This window comes from Aphelocoma coerulescens, chromosome 18 (assembly GCF_041296385.1).
Source record: "Aphelocoma coerulescens isolate FSJ_1873_10779 chromosome 18, UR_Acoe_1.0, whole genome shotgun sequence".
Classification (NCBI taxonomy): domain Eukaryota; kingdom Metazoa; phylum Chordata; class Aves; order Passeriformes; family Corvidae; genus Aphelocoma; species Aphelocoma coerulescens.
The window spans coordinates 4,308,890-4,332,203 of NC_091031.1; the positions used below are offsets into that span (position 1 = coordinate 4,308,890).

General features: G+C 45.4%; 3 protein-coding genes across 8 annotated transcripts in view; all 3 read right to left on the bottom strand.

Annotated features, from left to right (window-relative positions):
* The window catches only part of RHOT1 (ras homolog family member T1), a 32,198-nt gene extending 24,783 nt beyond the window's left edge, over positions 1 to 7,415 (bottom strand). For 2 of the 4 annotated variants that reach the window (XM_069032294.1, XM_069032292.1), the window contains exons 1-2: positions 7,239 to 7,415; positions 3,552 to 3,610 (exon numbers count right to left, since the gene is read on the bottom strand). In XM_069032294.1, coding sequence (XP_068888395.1) covers positions 3,552 to 3,610; positions 7,239 to 7,275 — 96 coding nt within the window. In that variant the 5' untranslated portion in view covers positions 7,276 to 7,415. The remainder of the gene's footprint in view (positions 1 to 3,551; positions 3,611 to 7,238) is intronic. The other 2 variants (XM_069032291.1, XM_069032293.1) reach the window with 2 other exon arrangements.
* Positions 7,416 to 8,166: 751 nt separating this feature from the next.
* RNF135 (ring finger protein 135) lies at positions 8,167 to 14,481 on the bottom strand. Its single transcript, XM_069032508.1, has 6 exons — positions 14,052 to 14,481; positions 13,088 to 13,174; positions 12,372 to 12,542; positions 10,997 to 11,156; positions 10,458 to 10,559; positions 8,167 to 9,654 (listed from the first exon to the last, which is right to left on the bottom strand). Exons 1-6 carry the CDS (start codon positions 14,394 to 14,396, stop codon positions 9,119 to 9,121), a joined length of 1,401 nt encoding a protein of 466 aa, XP_068888609.1. The 5' UTR covers positions 14,397 to 14,481; the 3' UTR covers positions 8,167 to 9,118.
* A 1,294-nt stretch (positions 14,482 to 15,775) lies between these two features.
* ADAP2 (ArfGAP with dual PH domains 2) lies at positions 15,776 to 22,915 on the bottom strand. 3 transcript variants are annotated; one of them, XM_069032509.1, is made up of 10 exons: positions 22,741 to 22,915; positions 21,551 to 21,681; positions 20,791 to 20,882; positions 20,583 to 20,668; positions 20,127 to 20,236; positions 19,328 to 19,474; positions 18,533 to 18,616; positions 18,068 to 18,130; positions 16,760 to 16,837; positions 15,777 to 16,142 (listed from the first exon to the last, which is right to left on the bottom strand). In XM_069032509.1, exons 1-10 carry the CDS (start codon positions 22,829 to 22,831, stop codon positions 15,933 to 15,935), a joined length of 1,092 nt encoding a protein of 363 aa, XP_068888610.1. In that variant the 5' UTR covers positions 22,832 to 22,915; the 3' UTR covers positions 15,777 to 15,932. The 3 variants fall into 3 exon arrangements, with proteins under 3 accessions (XP_068888612.1, XP_068888610.1, XP_068888611.1); XM_069032510.1 differs by having other exon boundaries at positions 16,058 to 16,142; positions 16,548 to 16,837; XM_069032511.1 differs by lacking the exon at positions 18,068 to 18,130 and having other exon boundaries at positions 15,776 to 16,142.
* Between the last annotated feature and the right edge of the window lie 399 nt (positions 22,916 to 23,314).

The window sequence follows — 23,314 nt, forward strand, 5'->3', positions numbered from 1 at the left end:
TTGGCAACATAAAGGAGAGTTGTTCCTAGCTCGATGGGCCCATGATGCCTCAGGCCATCAGGGCAGAGATGCCACCTATAAGTGGGCACGAGACCGAGGGGTGGATCTGACCATGGACAGTATCTCCCAGGTCATCCATGACTGTGAGACATGCGCTGCGATCAAGCAGGCCAAGCGGGTGAAGCCCCTGTGGTATGGTGGGCGGTGGTCCAAATACAAGTATGGGGAGGCCTGGCAGGTTGATTACATCACACTGCCTCAAACCCGCCAAGGCAAGCGCCATGTGCTCACAATGGTAGAAGCCACCACAGGATGGCTGGAGACCTACCCTGTGCCTCACGCTACTGCCCGTAACACCATCCTGGGCCTTGAAAAGCAAGTCCTTTGGAGGCATGGTACCCCTGAGAGGATTGAATCTGACAATGGGACTCACTTCAAGAACAGCCTTATAAACACCTGGGCTAGAGAACATGGCATTGAGTGGGTGTACCACATCCCTTACCATGCACCAGCAGCTGGGAAGGTTGAGCGGTGTAATGGACTGCTTAAAACCACCTTGAAGGCACTGGGTGGGGGGACTTTCAAAAACTGGGAGGTGCATTTAGCAAAAGCCACCTGGTTAGTTAACACCCGAGGCTCCACCAGCCGAGCTGGCCCTGCCCAATCCGAACCCCTACAAACAACAGATGGGGATAAGGTTCCAGTGGTGCACATGAGAGGTATGCTTGGAAAAACTGTTTGGGTAAAGTCTGCCTTGAGCAAAGACAAACCCATCCGTGGGGTTGTTTTTGCTCAGGGACCAGGTTGTACCTGGTGGGTGATGCAAAGGGATGGAGAGACCCGATGCATACCTCAAGGGGACCTTGTTTTAGGGTGAACTACCCATGGCTCTGTACTTGTATCAGTATCAGCATGTACATATGTATATAACTTAGGTGATGCTTGTATTTATATGGTTAAAAAGTTAAGTTTCATGTAACATGTTAGTATGGAAAAAAATTCGGGGTGGATAATGTTGGGGTTTTAGTTTAGTCCTAGTTTTTTTTCTGTTAAAGGAATTTTTTCCCATAGCATGTTGCTAGGAGATAAATGGCCATACTTGAGAGGAGATAGCCATACTTAAGAAAAGACAAAAGGGCCCGGCCAGGCTTTTGTTTTCACCTGGCGGGCAGTTCAGTTCGCTCTCAGCGTCTGGAGGGAGAAGCCACGGAGAGAGGAGCTGAGGAGCTGCTGGTTCCCGTTTTCGGCGTCTTTCCTTTCTGCTGGGAACAACACCGGGGATCCCAGGGCTGCTTTCCCTGCCCTGCTGGAGGCTGGGGCTGTGGCCGCCCACCCCGCTGCTGCTTCGAGCCTTCGCTACGCTGTAGCCGTGCTTGCCCTGCCTGCCTGGAGCCCCGGGGGGTTCCCCTTTTGGATACATCTCGTCTGCCACCCGGGATTTGTGTTTGTGCCTGCCGCTCCAGCCTACCAGTCCAGCCTGCTGTTTCCGAGACTCCGGGACCAGCTGCCCACCGGTTTGTGAAGCTCCTTTGTTCCACCCCTCCCCGGGATCCCAGGGCGCCAGAGCAGCCGCGTGTTCCCCGAGCTCGCTCCGGAGCGCCCCCTGCAGCCGCGGGGGAACCATCGCACCTGCCCTGCTCACCGGGAGCCGCCAGCGATCCCTGTCGGCTGCAAGCGGAACTGCACCCGAGGGGAAATAGCCTGACAGCCGAGAAGGCTGGGACTGGGTTTGTGTTTGCTGTTACTGCCATAGTTGTTGTTGTTTTGTTTGACTAGTTATATATATATATATATATATATATAGTAAAGAACTGTTATTCCTATTTTCCCACATCTTTGCCTAAAGACCCTTGATTTCAAAATTATAATAACTCAGAGGGAAAGGGGTTACATCTGCCACTCCAAGGGAGGCTTCTGCCTTCCTTAGCAGACACCTGTCTTTCAAACCGAGACAGGGATACATACAGTTAATGCTTCTATAAAACTTAAATCCACTCTATCCAATGCCTAAACAAGCATGACAGACAAAACACAAGTCTCAATTTTTACACAATTGTAACCTGACAACATCCTTGCTTCTGACAATGCAAAACATTAAATTCAGAAAACCCTGAAAAGCAAAACATGCTACTAATAAAAGCTTATTCTGAAAAATGCTGTAAACTCTGATAGCCCTTTTTTCCAGAGAACACTAAGCCATATTCAGTAACTTAAACCTAATTTTAATGAAAATCTCCTGCACATCTATTTATTGCCTTTCACCTGCTGACACTGAATTTTCATGATACTTTACTTTTAGTAAAACAAGGGAAAAAGGAAAGTCAATCACCACTAGAATGTCTCTTTGTAAAGCTTCAGGCTCTGCTGAGATCTCCTTCAAGAGTGATTACTGATAACACCCTGTACATTAAACACTATTTTCAAGCTTGATGTGCCTGTTAGACCCCATAATGTTGCTCTGATCTGCCTGACTGGCCTGAGGAACTGGGCAGGTCTCTTTCAGCAGCTTTTATAGGATGCAGTATTTTTCTAAAAGTTATTTTTGTAATTTCAGGGAGGTTTTGTGTTATATATAAATTATGCTTTTTCTCTACACAAGAATTTAGAGAAATATTCTAGGTTATACTGCAGGAAGAAGCTGAGAAGTGAACAGAAGACTACAACTCACTAAATACACTAACAAACAGCCTGCCAAAGGAACGGGTCCCTGAGAACTTTAAGAACAGGAACCAGACCTCCGTTTTACCTGCAAGGTTAGGAACTAAATTCAATTACGTTAACAAAATTCAGTTATGTTTACAATCCAATCTTGACTCCTGAACTGTGGTAACCTACTGATTTGCATTAAACCCAGAGAAGAGCAGACTCAAAGAACAGCACATGATGTCTATTTTAAGACCTGTGATCAGAAGAAATAAACATTCATGTTTCTATGTAAAAAGCTTAACTATTTGCAGCAGCTGTGCTTCTTTTTATGGTATAAAGAAAACTATGTGCTGCCTTTTTAAAGGAGTAATAGGTACAACTAGCTTTTTCTGCAGTTTTTACTTCAAGAGTCAGTAAAATATTCTTCAAAGACAGAAGTAAAGGCAATGTCTTGCTTAGTTACAAAAAATAGCTACGTATAAGTTATACAATGTGACTTTTTAATTCCTCATTCTCAATCATTTTGCAGTCTACTTGCTCTTTAAATGCAATACCCCCCCAAAACAATTGATAATCTTGTCTCCTTCAGCACCTTCCCATTTATATGTTGAAATATGCTGCCAGTTTGGACCAATTACAGCTCCTTAAAAAACCTACCATTCATCACATATAAAACAATAAGTTTAATTAACAACGTGAAAAATAAGGAAGGAACTTACATAAAACTTAAATTTCTAATCTTCATGCAGAGAAACATTTAAACTTACCTACATCACTCTTCCTGAAGTCATCTTTGCAGTTTTAAACTTTATTTTATTTTTAAACATTACTTTAAAGCAGAGTCTATTAACTTACTATATGACAGGATAGAAATAAAACTTAGAAAACAAATGAAAGTGCTCTACCTCTTCTGGGAATTCCTCACTGACAAGAGACATAATTAGCGATGTCTTCCCAACTCTGGCTGCAAAAGCATTAAAAACAGGTATTAGGTAATTTGTTTTGTTATACTCAATAGTTGAACCCCATCTTAAAATGGGAAGATTTAAAAAACATTTTCCAATTCACCACATTAAAAGCTTTTATAATCATACTAAATGTGAATGACAGCAATTCTCTCATCATTCTTTTACTGTAAAAACTTGGGATCCATCTCACACTTCTGGATTTCCTCCAGAAGGGAAAGCGAATTCTGCTCTGCCTTACACAAAAGAATTAGCAGGTTTTAACCTTAGCACAGAGCACTTAAACAAACAAATAATCAAAACAAACTAGAAATGCTTTAGTAAAACTTCAGAAATAGAAACAAAATGCACAGAAAAACATGTAGAAATTAACTATTTTTATAGTATTCTTGATATGATGATTGCACTTTAGTCCTAAAATACCAAGGATAAGGCTGGACAAGAGAACATGAATGAAGTCTCCACCACTGTGACTATTTTTAAAGTGCAAGAGCTTACTCCCTTTGATACAAATGAGCTGTCCCCCACTAAAAGTGAAAAATACCCCAAATCACCAATGCTTCCAAAGTCACAGTTTTCTTAATGCAAGGTGATCATCTCTGCTTCAATACCCAACACTACTTAATCAAATAAATGACTCTGTCTACCTGCAAAGTTTAGGCTTCTGACAGAACAATTTAATTGCCTGGTTTTGAGAAGCTCTAATATGACCATTTAAAACCAAGAGCTGGTAACTTATCTTGGGGTTCCACTCTCACTAAACCCCTTCCTCTGTGAACTTTCTGGTCCTCTGGAAGCCTCATAAGACTCTTATTGCTTTATTTGGTTTTGAGACATTTCTTAAAAACCAAAATGTTCAGATTCAAATGTCCTTCTGGGACTATTTCCAACAGCCCCCAATTCAAGCAAAACACTATTTCACCCTGGATGTAACAGCATTTCTGCCAGCAGGAATGTGTTACCAACCAAGGCACTGATCACCACCAGTCAGAGCCTGTGTCACTGTTCCTACTGAAACCAACAGAAAATGTCACCAGGGGACAGAAGGTGTTCAGCTGATATCACTGCATTTACACTGCTCTATGTAATCGCAAATAATTCTGAATATGGAAGAAGAAGAAGAAGAGGTATGATTGTACTGCTGGTTGATTTTGTGCAGGAGTTTGTCTTACTGAACTGATGATCCAGTCAGAGCACCCTCAACTTATCTAGGTCTATTTTTGGTATAGTAACATGTTCTGACATCCAGAAATAAAACCTTCTCTTCATCATGGTAAGTTAAAGAGCAGTTGTAACAAAATTATGAAAAGCAAAGAAAAGCTATTCTGGGGAGGAAGATTTCTGTTTTCCTTATGAACAACAGCTGTAAACTTTTCCCTGCAGAGCAGCAGGTACTCCCTGTAGAGCAGCAGGTTGCAGGTTTCCTAACAGCAATGCAGTTGTGTTTCCATCAAAGATACTCACATGAGCTAAAATCCTAACTTAAACTGCCAGGCATCCTCCTAGATCAAGTGCATCTTAAGTTTAATTCTGACAGAATCAAAAGAGTTTCAGAAGCTCTCCTATTTCCATAGGAAAAAAAGATGAGTACTTTCCTTACAGGTAAGTAAAGTTACTAACTAGTGAAAATAGTGATGTGTATTTGCACCTGACCAAGACAGTTCCAACTTGAAACAGTGACAAAACTGGCTTTGCAGATATAGAAACCCACTTCTAATGACTGAAAATAGAAGATTATGTGTTGCTGGTGAGTAAATGTTCAGTATTTAGAAGCTCTTGATACACTTTCTAGTCTCCTTGAGATTTATGAAAATCCATAGGTTCAAGTGTAGAGATTTGGGTTATTTTGTTCAAATCTAGGTCAACCCTCTGTCTTTCCCAATCTGTTTATAGTCTTAGAAGTAACAACCTAAACAGCTGACTGGGATGAAGGAAAGCAGCACAGTACTTTATGATAACTAATTTGTCTTTTTCCTCATATATAAGTCTTTTACATCATGCTACATAATGTGCTGAATGTATTTTGAAAATTACTGGCTATTAAAAATTGATGTCTGCACCCTCGATACGAGGACTAAACCAACTTAAGCCTAAACTGTGGACCACTGGGGATGAAAAAGGCTGAATTTTGGAACAGGCTTACAATAAAGAGTTCTTGGCATATTTCAGATTCCAAACCTGATGGTTGCTGTTACCATCTAACAAGTTTTTAGATGGTCTGGACTAACTTGTGGTTTCAGACTAATAAATATACACGAGACACATACACAAAGCAGCACTGACACTATAACTGACAAATTCTACCAATTTGTAAAACAAATTTCTCCCCCCTCCTCACTACAAGTCAAACAAAAGTGTAACATAGGGATGCTCACAATCTCTGATGTGTGCCATGTACTACACATTGCTGTATTTAAGAGACCTGTATCTTTAAAATGCCCATTTGGACACATTGTGAACCTTGTTGCCAAAACAAAGCACCTGTTACACCTGTGCTGAAACCACTGCATTGAGCCAGCCCAGAACACAGGCTTGTCAAAGGCAGTGAGGTAAATCAGGCATATATTCTAAAGAGGAATTAAACTCTGTATTCAAAGGCACCAATTCCTAAACACAGTCATGGAAAACTAACCAAATACAGTCTTAATGAGTTAGCTCTTTCTGCACAGTTACAGCTCCCTCAAGATTCCTCTCTAGAAAAGTCACAGAGAGCCTTTCTATGCAGTACAGACAAAGCCAACCTGCACTATAAAACAACTGCATAAACTGCACTATAAATATATATGGAGCATTCAATCCTCAGGAAAGCTTTGTCAGTAGTACCACATTCTTAGTATAACTAGGTAATTTTCTAATAACACTTGATAATTACTCTGTGTTCTTTCCCCTTGAGGAATTTAAGCTCGCTTTGCAAACTAACAGAACCTCCTTGCTGCTATTTATACTGGTGAGAAGCTGAGCCTCCACAAGCCTTGTCAATTATTTGGGTACCTAAGTGTGAACTTCAGGACACAATTTTAGGAACACATGAAAAAATCCAGACCCACAGTACCTCTGGCATGCACCTACGTGTGTGCTGTTTATCCCAGGTCACGCAGAAAGTTAAAAGCAGAAAAAGGGATCTGGACTCCCTGGCCCTGTCCTGGCCACAAACTCAAAACACCCGACCTATAACCACTAGGAGCACATCGGGCCACTAATTTCCAAAGTCAGTAAATCGGAAACGTGCAAGTGTGGTTTTCACAGGGATATAAAGGAAAAAGGAAAAAAAGGAAAAAAAAAAGAGGGGGAAAAAAAAAAAAAAAAAAAAAGAAGAAAAAAAGGAAAAAGAAAACCAAAAGTTTAAACAGGCCGTGGCCAATTACCGGGCAAGAATTTCACCCCGGTGTCGTCTCCAGGGACGTCCAAGCCGTACAACTCCACCAAGTGCCGGCCGTGCTCGGTACCCAGAGCAAGGAGCCGAGCAGCTCCAGGCCAGCGCTCCGATCGGTCACGGCTAGCACACTCCGACCCCTGCCCGCCCCGCCGGGCCGGCGCTGCCCCGGGCTCCCTGCCCGGGCCGGGCTGAGCCCCGCGGCACGGAGGCGGTGTGACAGTCGGCGACCCCCACCCTGCCCCGGCACTCACGTTCTCCCACCAGCAGGATCCGCACGTCCTTCTTCATGGCCGCGCTCACTGCCCCCGACACGGGGCCGCTCACATCGGGCGGGGCGGCGGCGGCGGCGCCGCTACGGCCTGGGCTGCCCGGGCTCCCCTCACAGAGCGGAGCGAGCGCGCTACGGCGGCTCGCGAGGGACCGGTCACGAGCGACGGCTGCGCGGCGGCTGCGCGGGGCGGCGGCAGCCCCTGAGGGCGCGGGCGGGAGGCGGCGGCTCCACGGGGTAGCGCGGCCCGGGCCGGCTGTGAGCGCAGCGAGCGCTGAGGGACAGCTCGAGGCAGTCGGAGCACACCGGGAATCACAGAACCAATGAGGGTGGAAAAGACCTCGGAGATCATCCAGTCCAACCTGTGACCCCACACCACCGTGTCAACCAGACCGTGGTACCAAGTGCCATGTCCAGTCTTTCCTTAAACACCTGTAGACATGGTGACTCCGCCCTGGGCAGCCCGTTCCAATGTTTAATCACCTAATCAGGAAATTCTTCCTAATGTTCAAGTAGTGACACAGTGGGTTACCATCTGCACTGTGTGTTGTTATGTGTGTTGTTGCTGTGATCCAAACCATAACAAATTGCTGCCCCTGGGCACTACGGTGCAACTCGTATGTGGGAAATTAGGGATGTCCAGTGAGTTCATGCTGTAGCTGTTGTTTTTCCAGATGAACTAGCAAAGGACACCTCAATCCTAACAAGGCAGTGGCTTTGGCTATCTCAGGAAAGCTACCCCTGCCTTGGAGATGCTGACAGACGGACCCCTGGGATCATACAAATGTGCATTTAGTCCATCAGAGCGTTCAGTGACACCAGAGAGTAACTCTGAAGGTGAGCAGCAGTTCTGTCAATGACCTTAAAAGCCAAGGAGCTCCATTCCACTAAATGAGATAGCTGAATCCCACTTCTATTCAAAATAAACTATTTATTTTGTTAATTCTGGAATGCCACAGTCTTCCTGAAAAAGCTTTTGCTTCTTGTGAATGTGTTTTCAGTTTGCCTGCATGAAGCAGTGGATCTCTCAGAAATCAAGCTGTCCATAGGTTTTGTAGGACCTCAGTTCTGGTCCCTTCACCCCCCCACAGGCAACTGAGAACCTCTTGCTTTGTCTCAGGCTCCCTGACAAGACCAGATGGTCCTTGCCATGACACAGTCCTGTTTGCAGGCCCTTTAAAAGAGCAGTAGTGACCGCACGATTAGCTGTTATAAACACACCTGAACATCTGCTTCCACAACCATTCCCATGGTCACACCACCACCAGGATTGACAACCCTTTGGGCAAGACTAATATATGGCTCCAGTGAGATTATGTTCTTCTGGGACACCTCCCTGAAGTGCCAGGTCTTCAAATACAAAGCCTATTTCCTAGTTAATGCCTACCCTAAAGGGAAAGATTTTCATACCTAAAATCACTAACATTCTTACCCTCTGAGCATTCTTTAATCAATCAGATCTGTCTAAAAAAAAAACCTCACTTGACAGAAAGTAATGGCATCATCTGTTCTCCTGTATTTTTTATATCAATGTAGGAGAAATGAGGTCCATGCGAAAGGCTTATTCCCAACATTAGAGCTTCCTTAGTACATTCTTTCCTATGAATATCCTGGGACTACTTAAAGCTGCTTGAGAAATCCACCTGACTCCCACAGGGGTGGTTACTGCCTTTAGCATAGGCTGGAATCACTTCAATGCAGTATGGCTAGACCAGAGCACAGCAGACAGAAGTATCAGTCTCTGATTCCCAGGAAAACCTGGGTAGCTATGCATTCATTCCTTGGTACATTCCTGTGTAAAACACTGAGGCTTTTATAGAAACTCTGCAGTCATTGGCAAAATTGCCCTGTTCTCAACAGGCTTTATCTCCTGTTTGGCTGACTTATAGTTAAAGATCCATTTCTTTCTAGACTGTACAGCCAGAAAGCAGGGTAGAGAGGATTTGAGGTAATAATTTCAAAGGTGTGCAAATGCATTTCTTTGTCAGTGATTGAGTAAAATGACACGGTCTTCTTTCGTAGCTCCAGGAAAACTCCAACCTTCAGCGGTTTATCCTTGTGTAATAATGTTTCTTGATCCTTATGCCATGCTGACAGCTGTTTTTTAGCACCCAGCCATTCTACACACCAGGAATGCTCAGTTCTTCCCAATTTGTCCCTTTTACCAATCATTTCATGAGCAACTCCAACAGCCCATCCATCACTGTCCTTGGTAATTACTTCCCAGTAGTGGCACCCAGTAGAGAAGCCCTGTGAACACATCACTTGGCTGATGCAGAATCTTTTGGGTGAATGTTCGTAACTGGTCAGGTGGCTGGAAACCATCACTCTCCTGTTCTGGGCTGTGAGTGCCAAGTGCTTGTGTACTCTTGTGGGGTCAAAAGTCACATCATCTGCCCCTGGAAGACAGAAAGGAAAATATTCTCACCTGCAGGCAACAAGAAAGCAGGTGCATTCCTGCTCCAGAACAGAAATGAAAACAAATGATCATACAATAAACCTGAGTCAAAGTTCAAGAATCCTCAACCAAGCACTATCGACTGTATCCTGGGCATACTGAAACATGTAACAGGCCCAACTGTGTAAATATCCATGACAGACTCATATGCACTCCAGTGCAAAGGTGAAAGTACCTTGCACCCTACAAGATGGATTTTATTCCTAGCCACAATATTTTTTTAAAATTAGCTTTTTGTCAATAATAAATGGGATGCTCACCTTAATAAAGCTTACAGTCATCTGTTCACTGGGACAAGTTCTTACATATTTTATCAGTAAAAACATTTGTTTTCTGTGTTAAGCTACAGCTGTAGTACAGTGTGTTGACTGTAAAAATGTTTCTGTCAAAATGATGCAGAATTCAAGTAACATCTGGAGTAATTACAGCTTAACAACAAAGATCAGTGAGGTGCAGTAACTGCCTGTACACCAGCTCACACTGTAGCCAGCACAAGCTGCCACACAGCTTACACACACCTCCATGAAACAGGTTTCTTATCTTTTTTTATCTTGCATCTGCAGTCAGGTACAGTGTTACAATATGTGTCAGTAACTGATTCATTCATGGCAACTCCATTGTGTTTCCATGCTTCAGTAAACAGCCACATTGCCTGCTGATGTTGGCAAGGACAGTTTTCTTCAGCAAATCCAGTCTCAGAGTGACCTGGATGTTGTTAAGAGTCCTGCTGGCCTGGATACTTACACTGAGAAAACTGCCTGGAAATGGTTGGTTCAGGACTTTCAGCTGCAGACTCTGGAGATGAGGAGCAGACACTTGGCTCCTGATATGAGTCTGGAGGCTGCACTAAATAAAAAAATAAGTGTAAGTGTTAAGGCATTTCTTCAAAATGTACATGGGAAGTATTTAAGCTTCTAAAGGAAAACACACCTTAAATAAACCCAGCTAGTGGTTCAAGTACAAAACAAGGACTTGCTTTTTTTGATTGTATAAATTACAAAGGACGAATAAGTAAACATTTTAACCCAAAGTTAACAAACACTGTATGCTGCTGTGGTCAGAAGGGAGCTGTCAGAGGAGTGAGACGGGGAAAGCAGTTGGAGCATTCTATGCAGAAAAAGCAGTTTCTGTCTTAAAAACTTTTACAGTGTTCTTTATTTTTTTGCTATCATATGTTTCTTGTTTTATTTGCAGATGCATTTCATAAGCACAAAGTAATTTTTTACTCTATTTGCTAGATCCACTGCCTCTAAGAAAAAGATTTCAAAATAAGGAAAACTCACCTGATGGGAGCTGCTGAGCATAAGTCTCAAAGAGTAAAATTTCCAACTTTCTCTTAAGATCTTCTACAGCACTTCTGACAACATTAAGCTTCTCATCAAGTGTAATTTTATTAATTGTTGAAGGTGAGCCTTTGTACCTCTGCCTCTCAGGTAAGTTACTCTGATAATGACAAAGGGATCAAGGGAAAGATGTAAACAATAGCAGTTATTTCATCTCGCAGATCAGATTATAATGTAAAGCCTGAGTGGAAAAAGAGCAGTGATCTCTCCAAGAATTTTATTCTTTGCATCAAAAGCTTCCTTTATAGGACAGTTACCTGAGCAAACCAACCTGAAATCTTACAGAAAATAGGGAAGGATATTCTTATCAAAAAAATTTTTAAAACTGTGTTTTCCCTAAGAAAACTGAGACTGCAACTAATTTTTCTTTCATATATATATATATTACAATTTTCTTTTCATATTTCATTCATATGAATACACAAACTTACTCTTTTTAAACTTCCTTCTTGTTCTAAAACCCAAACCAAAAGTTTCAAAATGTATTAGTGTGAGGAAAGGGCAAACCTAGTTTGCCTAAATTTAGAAATTGTGGAAATCTACATCTGAAGTTGCTCTCTGTGTGTACAGTGTGTAGGAGGAAACAGCCTTTTGGAGGCTGGATTAATCTTCTTTGCAGGTGGATATCTCAAGTAGGCCAGATAACTCTGAAAGTGCCCATTCTTCCTCACTGCCTGTAACGGGACACTGGATCAGGTGAATTCCAATGTGGGCACCTGTGCCTGCATCCTGGAAGTCCAATTCTGTCTCATGGCACTGCCAGACCCAGTGAGCCGCACTCTAAATTCCTGCTGGCTTACTTGCATCACTTGGCACTGTTGTTTTCAACATCAAAATGGGCTCTACAGAATCTGAAGTGCTTTAACTGCCTCTTTTGAGGGCCCTTGATATGTTTTCCCCGAGAAAGTTGTTACACAATATTTAATAACTATGTGAGTTCTTTAACTTGCATCCCTATGTGTATATACAAATTCTGGAAAATAAGATCATGAAGGATCTCTACTTTAGATTTGACCGAGGACTGGATTTTAGCAGTGCAGTTCCCACTTCATTCCAGCTCACCAATATCCTTGGAAAAAAATTTAGTTCTGAATTACATCCCCAGCCTGTGCCTCTTTTAGTACTTCTCTTCCTCTGAATTTCTCACTCCCAACTCTCCCTGCTAACAGCAATGTCCATGGATTGGCACCATTGTCTCCATGAGAATAGTGCAGTGGGGACTTCAAAGGCGCTCTGTACATATTCAGCTATCCCAGACATTGAGCTTGAGAGTTTCTACTCATATTCTGCCCTGCCACTTCATTTCATCACTTACAGTTTGGGCTCTGATGTCTGTGAGCTGGTGAATAGTCTCTTCAATTTTATGTTGAGCAGCTTTTTGCTCTTGTTCAATGAACATCAGTGTGTTTCTCTCCTGTCTTTCAACATATTCCTTCATGCAACAGAAATCTTTAGTAATCTGGCTTTTGATCTGAGATGTATATTCCTGAAAGGCAGAAAGTATGGAGTTCATTGTGTGGTTAGGAAAGATGTATGCAATACGAGAAGCTACTGCCCCATCTAACATAATCTTTGACTGACCCCTGCAGACCAGAAGACTTTATTCAAAGGAATAAAATATATTTGACACTATCCTGCATTACCTGCAATGAGATTTGGGGCATGGTAAGGATCATGACTATTTTATGGCCAGTGGACTCTGCTTCACAACACAGAAAGATCAATATTCCCTCTTATGATTTGTAATTTGCATCTGAGTGTACCAGAAACATTCAGGCTACTCCTGGAATAAGCAGAAAAATGCAACCATGCACAACTCCAGTAGCCTTTGTGCCAGCCAAGACACAAATTAATGCAGCTGATGCCATATATTCATTCTCATCAGTAAAACTAGAATTGTGACAGAAAAGAAGGCAACAAAAAGGCAGATTGCTGCTCTGGGTTGGAAGGCAACCCTGCAGTCAATCACATCTCCGGTCCAGAACAGGGGAAACAGAAGGTAACTGCAGGTGATGAATGTACAGTGTGTACCTTTGTTTTATTGAGATCTTTCCTCAAAAGGTGGATGGTCTCTGCAGTTATTTCTTCTTGCTTGGAGCTCTCCCATATCTCTTCTTCCTTCAAAGTGACACATTGGACTATTTATCTATATAACCCTCAGAGAAAGCATGACTAGGTTAAGCAGTAGGATAATAAAATTCCCTGCATCACTGACATTAGTTAAGCATTGGACTAGCTGAGGAGGTGCCTAAAAGACACAATTCTGAGCAGGAGTAATCACAATGAAGTCAACATGCAACAGTCACCGATTAATTACATGTTCAACTGTAATTGTGAGCTTCAGCTCTTAGCTTGACTGAAGAAGATACATACGTGCTAAAATAATGAAGGTAAACAGATTTTTCTTATCTCCTCCTCTGGGAGTCGTTTTAAGCAGACCTAGATCATGAACCGGTCCCACTTTGTGCCATGACGCTGGGTGGAGCTGTGGCACTGTCTAATAATGTTACCTGTCACCAGTCTCCAATGCAATGCTGATGCAATACGTAACACGCAGCACAAAGTCGTCACTACTATTGTAAGTCAGCTGAATTATGTACAGGTATGAGTTCTTCTAAATCAGCTATGCAGCTCTCAATGCATCAGACATTACCAATGAGCCCCAAACACTGCATTAGCTGAACCCATCTGCTCAATGTGTTACGGTGCCGTGGGATGGAGCCCCGGGCTACACTGGAGATGCCATGGGATGGGAACCCGGGCTGTGCCGAGGGTGCCGCTGGGTACTGTCCCACAATGTCGCGGGCAGGAGTCCCTGGGAGTCGGGGGATATCGCCCTGGGATGTCACTCCGGAATGTCCCGGGGTGTCGCGGGGAGGAGCCCCGAGCTGTGGCGGGATAGAGCCCCGGGATGTCGGGGGGTGAAGCTCCCGGGTATCGGGGGCTGGAGCTCTGGGATGTCGGGGATGGAGCCCCGGGCAGCCTCCGGCCATACCTTCTCCCCAGGTCCCCGCCCCGCCGAGCTCTGGTCATTGCAGGCAGCAGCTCCATAGGGTTCCGCCCCATCCTGTGTTTCCAACTTTTCCTTCGGCTCCCGCGGGATGAGGCTGAGCAGCGCGGCCAATTCGCGGTTGGGCCGTAGGTGGCGGAGCTCGAAGCCGCGCCGGCAGAGCGGGCAGGCGGCGCGGGGCCGCCCCGCGCAGTACCGGAGGATGCAGCCCCGGCAGAAGCTGTGGCCGCAGCCCGTGAGCCGCACCGGCTCCGCGAAGAACTGCAGGCAGCAGGAGCACTGCAGCTCCAGGACGCGCTGGAGCCGCTCGAACTCGATGACGGCGGCCATGGCCCAGCCCGGGGCGGGGCGGAGCGGAGCGGAGTTTCGATTTCCCCGGGCGCCTCCTCCGGTGCCGAGAACGCCCCGGGCCGCGCCTGTTCTGCCCCGCTCTGTTCCGCTCAGTTCTTCTCACGTGCCTTGGTCCCAGGATTTGGGTTGCCGGTGGAAATGGACTGTGATGCAGAACTCTCCAAGGCTCGGCCTTGACTTTTATTGAATGTTCAAAAAAGTCTCTGTTATCTCCCACTATTTCGTTTCCACCGTGAATTTCCCGATTTTGTAATAGTAAGAGTTGCTGACATGGGCAGTCTGCTGAGCCAGCCGGGAGAGAAGTGGCGTGGCACAGCACAGCACAATGCAGATCCTGTCTGACTGAAGGTCAGGCTACTGGAAGGACTGAACTGTTCTGAGGTAATCCCGAGCTACTCAGGTCATCTCAAAATAACAATTAACAAATGAAGAGTGACATTGTTCCTCGTACAAGTCAAAAGCTGCTTTCTGTTGATTTCAGGAGCTGCAGTATTAGGCTCTTCAATAGAATTGCTGAACCACCATGTGAGCTAGAATGAATGGGGTTGTGTGGGGAGAGCCTGGAACACAGGGAAGCTCATGGGAGCATAGCAACAAGCAAAACTACTGCAGATTGCTCAGAGCTGGATGACGAGCTGGCTGAGAAAAGCAGAACGATGATCCAACTCAATTCCTTTGCACTATTGGGGGGGGGGGGGGAAGAAAGAACCATTAGTGTCACTAATTCCTGCAAGTACTGGCACTTCTCATTTCTGCAAAAGAGAACTATTTCGAGTATCTCAAGACCAGCTGGCAATTGTCAGCAAAAGGTGGAAGCCTCACCAGAAACTTGGTCTGCAAGACTTCCTCTTGATTTGCAAACTAAGGCTATCTGGAAAGAAGAATTAAATGTGTGAATGATTTGCTGCTTGGTAAAACCAGATCTCAGATTTGGTCTTGAGGCATGGAAACACACAGTGCTCTGTGTCAACCAGTGCAAGTCTCCATCAGTTCCTGCACACAGTGGTACCTGATGAGAAGGCTCCCCTCCAACACTAAACACCAGTCCTCCTTCATGGAGTGTTTGCAAGCAAGTCACTGAAGAAAACACTTTTAAAACTTGTTTCTGCCTTTCAGTGTTCAGTCTAATCAAGCTCATTAAGCTTCATTTGTTCTTAGGTGAGAAAGGTCAGCGTATGTTCATCCTGTACCCTCAATGTGTTCACTGGGGCACTGGGTGGGGTTGTGCTTTGGAAAAAATACATTGGATGTTGGATTTGCCACTCACATAAAAGCCAAACAGTAGAGACTGTTCAAAGCAAGGTGCTAGGAGCATCTGCGTGATTCCTTCAGAGGAGTGATTCCATTACAGTATCCTCCACAACTTAAACCTGGCTTGTATTTTTTTAATTGTGCCAGAAATGTAGTGCCATAAGAGACATTCACCCCACTCTGTTGAAAACAACCCTGTCCCTGTGTGGCCAGAAGCTGCAGCCAGGTGGAATGTAGCAGCCTGACTGCTCCTCCCTGTGGACATCAGAGCTGGGTGATGACTCCGTTCAAGGCATCCATCCACTCCCTCTGCTTCCTGTCGTTCTCACAGAGAAACACAAACTCTCTCACTGGTGTGACCAGAGTGATCGCTGGTTTTGTCTTTTTCACACAGACTCTCTCGGGCAAATCATCTCGTACTTCATATCCCTCATCCCTCCTTCCGATGAAAACCTGGCCCTGTGCAAATGCATCCTGGAGAGAAGGAAGCAGAAGACAGCCATTAGTCGGTGGACAGTGGAGCTCCAGCAGACCAGACACTGCTCTATCCTTTGACACAGAACAGGATCGGGGGATGCATGGAGAGGAACTGATAACATGGACTAGTGACAGCAGCAGGGAACACACAAAGGGGTATTATGCACACACAGGCATTCTCAAAAAGAGGAGGCAGGGCCCCACCCTTACAGAGCTGGTTGGTGGGTGTTCAGACGGGGCAGGGAAGGACATTCCCATAGCTAAAGCTGTGCTAGGAAGCTGGATACTGGGGCTGTCAAGCCCCTGATACTGGAATATTGCTCATCTTGGCTAAGGTTACAGACACAGAGGCACTAGTGCTGGGGGAGAGGGGGCATGAACACCACAGGCAGTAGCAGTTACTTTTAAAAGACTTGGATCTTCTTCACAGCCTCTGTATGGGCCAGAGTTCCCAACCAGCTCAGCTTCAGAGACATCCACTGGCAAGGGAGATGGGCGCTTGAGGCTGGGCCCGCTCCAGTTTGGCATAGCCACTGGAAAAGGTGGATGAGAACAGACCCTTCCTCCCCACCTGCTTCATGAAGGGGCTGTGGAACAAAGAACACTCCTCTTACCAGTGGATTTTTAAAGTATATCAGGTTCCTTTCTTGAGAATCCAAGCAGAACCAGCGTACCTTAAAGGCCTCCTTCTGCTGCGAGGAAATATTAGAAGTTCTTTAAAGACCAAGTCTCGAAGTGGAGTTTGTTCTATTCAAATGCCAGGACTGATTAAATGACTTGGAGCTGGAGTTCAGTTTCCTTCATCCCTGTAACTGGTAACAGGTGAGTGACTGCTGTGTGCAGCCCTCAGCTCTCTTCTCCCTGGGCTCAAACTACAGATTTACATTCAATGACAATCCTTTGGGCAGGGAAGTGATCAAACTAACAGGATTAAGGAAGTTGCATGAAATGGATTGAAAGCACTGCAGAGAACCCCTGAGCCAGTGGTGATAGTGAAGAGAGTGTGCAATCAATTCCAATGAATCCAAAACAATCTGATCAGGGAGGCTGTCCCTAGAATTTTGGGTGTACAATACTAGTTGTTTTTTTTAAAGTGCTAATTCCATCAGCTACACTTATCTGACCATTCCTGAGCTATTAATTGCTCCATGCTGAACTGAAGAGGCCTCTTCTAGGGCTCACCTCAGTTTAAGCAGAATTTAGGCCTCAGGAGAAAAATATAAAATCTTTCATGCTCTGTGCAAGTACCTGCGGAAGAGATGCTGGAACACTGGCACAAGCTGGGCCAAACCCCAGCATATTCAATATCAGCACGGCACCACTGAACTTTATAATGGGACTTGGCTCATGGCTCACTCAAAGGAGAGCAAGGCAAGAAGTGGCTGTGTTCAAAAAAGACCTCAGATCTTTATCTCCTCCTTCAGCAGTGTCCAAAACCTCACTCTTCTGTTCTCAGAGTACTGGCCCAAACATTTCCTACAATAAAACAAACCAACTGACTGGCTTCACTGTAGAGAAATTTGCTCAAACGACACTTTGCTGCTTTAAGTAGATGTGACTGAAGTGCAACTGACTCTAAGTGAAACAGAGAAGTAGGAGGGGTCAGCACGTAATGTTCTTCTGTGGCAGGAGCTGCAGTTAGCAGATACAGCAATCCATGTGGGGTTGTGTAACAGCACTTTGCATGTCCATTAACAGCTAATCCATCTTGCTTACTCTTCAAGGATTCTTCTTCCCGATCTTATTTTCCACACAAAATAAAACGTGATCCCAAAGAACATGACAAGCTTGAATATAATGTCTTTTATCAATCCAGGAAGCAGAGAGTCACTGAGCAAATCTTTTGAGTCAGCATCAGTGAACTACCAAATATTGTCTATCTGGAATGATATCTGTTTGTGTAATGCCAAGCATGCACTTACTTTTGGTCCTGTTTTCTTCATATAGCCTTCTTTGACAAAATTTCTTGTGATCCTGGGTATGAGCTAGGAGAGCACAAACACAAAAAAGTCTGTGTCCCAGCTGAAACCAGGACAGGCTGCCTCATCCAAGATTGCACTTCTGTTCTGTTTCTGTCAAAGTTAATCACCATCAATTGTGGCTCTTGGGGTCTGGGGTTTTTTTGGCTGCTCGGTAAAAGGAAGTCTGAAGTAAGAAGGAACATAACATTTTTCACAGATTACACTTTATAAGGATCACATGGAGACTTTTAGGCCTTAAATGCTGACTAAGTTTTTGCATGTTATTCAGTGTGGCCTTTCCTTCTACCTCTTCTGTCCATTCCCTGGACCCAAGTGCTGCTTTTTGAGCACCTGACTCTCAGTAGTGAGAAATGTTTTCCCATGCTATGTTTGTCTAGACTGCTTCAAGCCCTGTTCAGTTCTCACCTCAGGCTCAGGGACATTTGGGAAGGTTGTTCTGAGATAATGGTAACGTGCAGCCCGAATAGCATTGAACCAGTCAACAATCTCCTGGGAAAACAGCAAACAAAAATACAAAAATTAACAAAAAGAGTAAGAGCACTGCTTCTCCAAAATGCCCTTCTCCTTCCTTGTGACCTCTTTGTAAAGAGGTACTTTCTCCCCAAGGGGCAGAGAGAGTTAGTGATTTGTCCCAGGCACCTGAAAAACATTGACCCTTGAAAATAATTTAAGAATGGCCCTCCTGGGAGGTCCTAGACATTCTCAGCATGGACAATCACCCAAGTTTGTATACACTTTTACAGGCTTTTTCAGTTGATTCAGTTATGGGTTGTTTAAAAACCTCTGTACCTAGAAAGACATGAGAACTCTGTTGAAGGAAGAAACAGAAGTCTAACAATATCTACAGAGATATTTTTTTAAATTACATTATTGGCTTGGAAATAATATAGAACAATACTCTCTATGCGTGTCAAGAATTTAACCATGAAATTGTGTAAAACCAGAGGCAGTTACCTTACAGAGGTTTACATCCATGCACCACTTAAGAGTATCCAAAGGGTGAGACTGAATATATGCCCCAACAGAAAAGGAACAAGATGCTACTGTTAGGAGTATCAAATTCTGCAACTTCCTATATTCTACAAGTCTTAGTGATGCCAAATAAAACCAGATCTTGTGGACACGGTAACTCTTCCAAAATACGGATCAAACATCTAAGCATCTTTATTCTGCTTACTCCAGAATCTCCATGATATTCACCTTTCCACTTTCGTGATAGACAAAAAGGTTCCTTGTTTGACCATCTGTGGTGTATGTGATCTGCAGCCCATGAATGTGTCCTATTTTGTCCACCTGGAACATTGCATTCAGAGATTCAACGCTGATAACGGCTTTTGGACCTTTGGACTGTGAAATGAAAAGCATCACTGTATTAAAGTGCTCTCAACGAATGTACTGCAGGACAGATCAGTGGTATGAGATGTAGATCCCTACTGAAGAGAAAGCAGACATCCTAAAGTATCTGAATATTGGATATACCTGAAACATAAAGCCTTAATTACATGCAACATAAAACCACTTACAAAGATTCCTTGACAAATGCTGGGTCACTATTTAAGAGGGCTGGGTCTGCACTGCAAGGGATAGGTCTATCTCCAGCCCTGTAGTTAGACAATAATTAGCTACAGTATCTCACAGAAAGGAGACATGTTGAGGACCCTGCTGCAGGAGCTGATGAGAAGATATTTTGGTAATGTAAGAGGTAACAACCACCAGCAGATCTCTTCTTTGTCTTGCTATTCAACTGCCAGTACCCATTTCCTTTGTTCACTAAGCAAAAGGAGGCTGCAGGGTTGAGATAAGGGATGAGGAAAAGAGCTAAATCCAAAATTGTCCAATATATCACATATGTTAATGGGGAAACATGGACTCCTCTAAGCACAGGCTGGCTGCAAAACTAGAGACAAAGCTACTTGTGCTGGGTTTTGCCCACAAAGAGCAAGGTCTGAGGGTAGGTGTTGACCTGCTATCTATGGCCAGCTCTGGCTGAGGAACTCACTTCTTTGGTGAAGTACTTCATCACCCCTTCCCTTGCTGATAGGAGAAATTGCCTCTTCTGGAACTGTCTGCGTCCTTTCCGAAGTTTCCAGAGGCATCCTTCACGGCTGCCTGCAGACCAGACAGATAATTGTCAGGGAACGAGGGAACGATAGCACAAGGGCGAGACTTTTTAGCTAAGGGTGATGTGGCACAGTTTCAAGTCTCTTCTCCATCTGAGAATTTTCACCTCATAGGAAAAAATCAGTGGAGAACTAGAGAACGGTAAGATCTGAATATACCCATGCACTCGTGTAAGTGCCTTTTCTTAGAGTTCCTTCTCAAAGCTAGACTCAATGCAGTGACTGCACATCCAGCAGTTCAAATGTGACAAGCCAACCTCAGAGATCTCCAAAGCTGCAAACAGAACATTGTGCTGTTGGCCTTGAGGCTGAGACCTCCCTGACAATCCTTTTACCTGCAGAACAAGGATCTTGGCAGACTTGGGTGTCAAGAAATTCCCCACGTTCATATTTAGCTCTAATCCACTGCTCTCTTAAAACCCTGAAAGAGGAAAACATGGATAAAGCTGGTCTGTCTCTACTCTAGTTTCACCAGCCAGCCAGGGAGACCTGTAAGGGAAGGAGATGTAAAGGTCTGCAGCAGTGAATATACCATCAACTTACAAGCAGTCACGGGACTTGGGGATGTAATAGTATGGAGGCACCTTCGCCTCATATTTAGCTTTGGCCCAGAGATTCCCATGATTCTTCATAAACTGAAATACAAAATAAACTACAGTTAGGTGTGCCACTATAAATCAACACCATGTCAAGAACATAAAATGAGATGTGTATCAAAGGAAGCACTGCACTTTTGCTCAGTCTCACCGTAACTCAGCATGTACTTATATACATTTATAAATTCCCTTTAGCATTATAGCTTGTTATTTTTAGGTGGATGTACCTTTTTCAGTATTTACAGTTCTGAATCATGTGTGAAGAAATACAAAACTGTGGTTGTTGATGAAAAGAACAAAAGAAAATTAGGAGAAAATTTATGATGTCCTTATTCCTTCATCTCCTCCCAGATATTAACTGTGAATGTATTATTAACACAATTCAACTGAACAATGAGAGGCTGAACCAATATTTAAGAAGAGTATGTTGCTTTCTGAATTGAACATACTACCTGGAAATACCTGTGAGCTTCTAAACCACAGTGAGAAGTTACTGTGTATATAAAAATACACATCACAGACAGTTAGGAACATGGTCACCTATCAGTGTAATTTGATTGAGCAGGTCATAAAAATACCCCTGAAGTTACCCATGGAGTTAACTTGGCTCTGTGTAGCTCTGTTGCTCTGCCCATGGTGGATGGCACAGGAATTACATGGCAGAGGAGGTTATGAAATGTGGAGAATTACTGCTTTTTCCTCTGTACCTCTATTAAATTGCTCTCCCAAAAGTCAAGGCGAAGGGATTTGACTCTGCTGATTTCAGGAAGATTACGATGAATTCCAGAGCAATTCAAACAAATGAATATTCCAAGTTTGTAAGAAGCCCACTCTGGATCTAGATAAAACCACAAAGAATTGATTAATACACAGGAAAAAGTACAGCCACTGGCAAGGGTGAAAAACCACATCTGATGCACAGCCCAGGCTTCATACCTTATAAATACCTCGAACCCCACCCCACTGTTTATGGCTGTCACTTCACTGTGTTCAGCAGAACGACACCTGCTTTCCCCAGTGCATTTGTACATTTTTTTACTGACTATTTGCTTTAAAATTAATGTGACTGTGCAGACAGGTGAGTGGTGATGGAAAAGCTCAGCTAATTTTTAGGTCTGCATGAAAAGCTGCTGTTGCTGAATTAACAAGGGAAGGAAGGTGCCGAAAGTGTGCACTACAGAGAGTACAACAGAGTACAGCCATCTACAGCGAGGACTCTGTCCGCTGCCCGTGAAGGCTCGTGCTCTTGCCTGCTGCTACATCCCCTGAAACAGCTTTGACAAGTGCATCCGTATAGGCATTGACTGCTCTGGCAAGACCATTCCCTTGGATTGTGCCACCGTCCACTTCTCCCTATCACACTAAGCAGAAGCTACTTGACGCCTTCTTCAGCTCCTGCTGGCTCCCGACTGACCCACCCGAACGGGCACTGGCGCCAGCACGGCGTGGGGTCTCCGGCGGGTTTTCCTTGGTGCCTTTCTCTGCCCCAACCCTTGCGCAGAGACATTCCCCGAGCTGGAAATCCACCCCACGCACCCTCTTCCTCCCACCTGCAGCCTCATGCCCTGTCCACAAATAACCCAGGAAAGCACCCGGTGCTGAGGCCGTTTCCTGCCCCCTGCTGCGGTCCCCTGGCCCCGCGGGGCTCCCCGAGAGCCGTGTCCCGGAGCGGGCAGCGCCCCGGGACCGTCCCGCTGCCGCCCTGCGCGACACGGAGCGAGGGGCGCGGCCGGCCCCCCGCAGGGACCGAGCGGACACAGCTGCGGGCCGGGACGAGCAGCACCCAGACGGCACCACAGCCTGAGGGGGCGGCCGGCCCCTCGTCACCGCCGCTGTTCGCTCGGAAGCGGGTCCGGGGGCCGAGGGGCGCGGGGCCTCGCCCGGCGGAGCTCCCTACCTGGGTTTCCGCAGTCGGCGCAGCGATCGTTACCGGTCCCGGCCGCCCTCTGCAGCTCCAGCAGCAGCGCCTTGTTGCGATCGCGGTCCATCGCCCCCGGTGCCCGGCGCGGAGTCTTCGGAAGGCTCGGCCCCGCCTGGAAATGAGGAACCGGAGCGGCCCCGGCGCCCGGGACGCCCCGTCCCCTCTCGCGCCCCGGGCCGGGCAGGCGCTGCTGGGCCGCCTCCTACAGGCGGTTCGGGGGGTGCGGCTCCCCCGGCTCGGCCCGCGCCCCGCGGGCACCCGCCCACCGACCCCGTCCTGTCCCGGTCCCCTGCCCGCGTCAGCTTTCCCGCAACGAGTCGGAAGTTCCTGCGCTGAAAGTTCATTACTAGGTGGCTTGTGCCTAGGAGGGCTCGTCCGCGCAGCTCCAAGTTTGTCTCAACCTCATCTCTCTAAAAAAATTAATTTACAAAGCCTGCTGGATAACAGAACAGCAGTCATGCCCCAGACATCGACCAAAGCACCGGTACCGCCGGGGCAGGTGAGTCCCGCTCTCCCAGCGCAGCTCTGCCCCGCTGCGAGTGCTCAGCAC

Excerpts from the sequence above, each read along its gene's own strand:
- RNF135 (XM_069032508.1), bottom strand. The coding sequence starts at position 14,396 with ATGGCCGCCGTCATCGAGTTCGAGCGGCTCCAGCGCGTCCTGGAGCTG. Across the intron at positions 13,175-14,051 it reads GGCGGGGACCTGGGGAGAAG|GAAGAAGAGATATGGGAGAG; the intron begins GTATGGCCGGAG and ends GTCACTTTGAAG. Across the intron at positions 11,157-12,371 it reads CAGACATCAGAGCCCAAACT|AGTAACTTACCTGAGAGGCA; the intron begins GTAAGTGATGAA and ends TGTCATTATCAG.
- ADAP2 (XM_069032509.1), bottom strand. The coding sequence starts at position 22,831 with ATGGACCGCGATCGCAACAAGGCGCTGCTGCTGGAGCTGCAGAGGGCG. Across the intron at positions 19,475-20,126 it reads TGAAGTACTTCACCAAAGAA|TCCAAAGGTCCAAAAGCCGT; the intron begins GTGAGTTCCTCA and ends TTCATTTCACAG. Across the intron at positions 16,838-18,067 it reads TGAAGAAAACAGGACCAAAA|CAGAAGGAGGCCTTTAAGGT; the intron begins GTAAGTGCATGC and ends ATTTCCTCGCAG.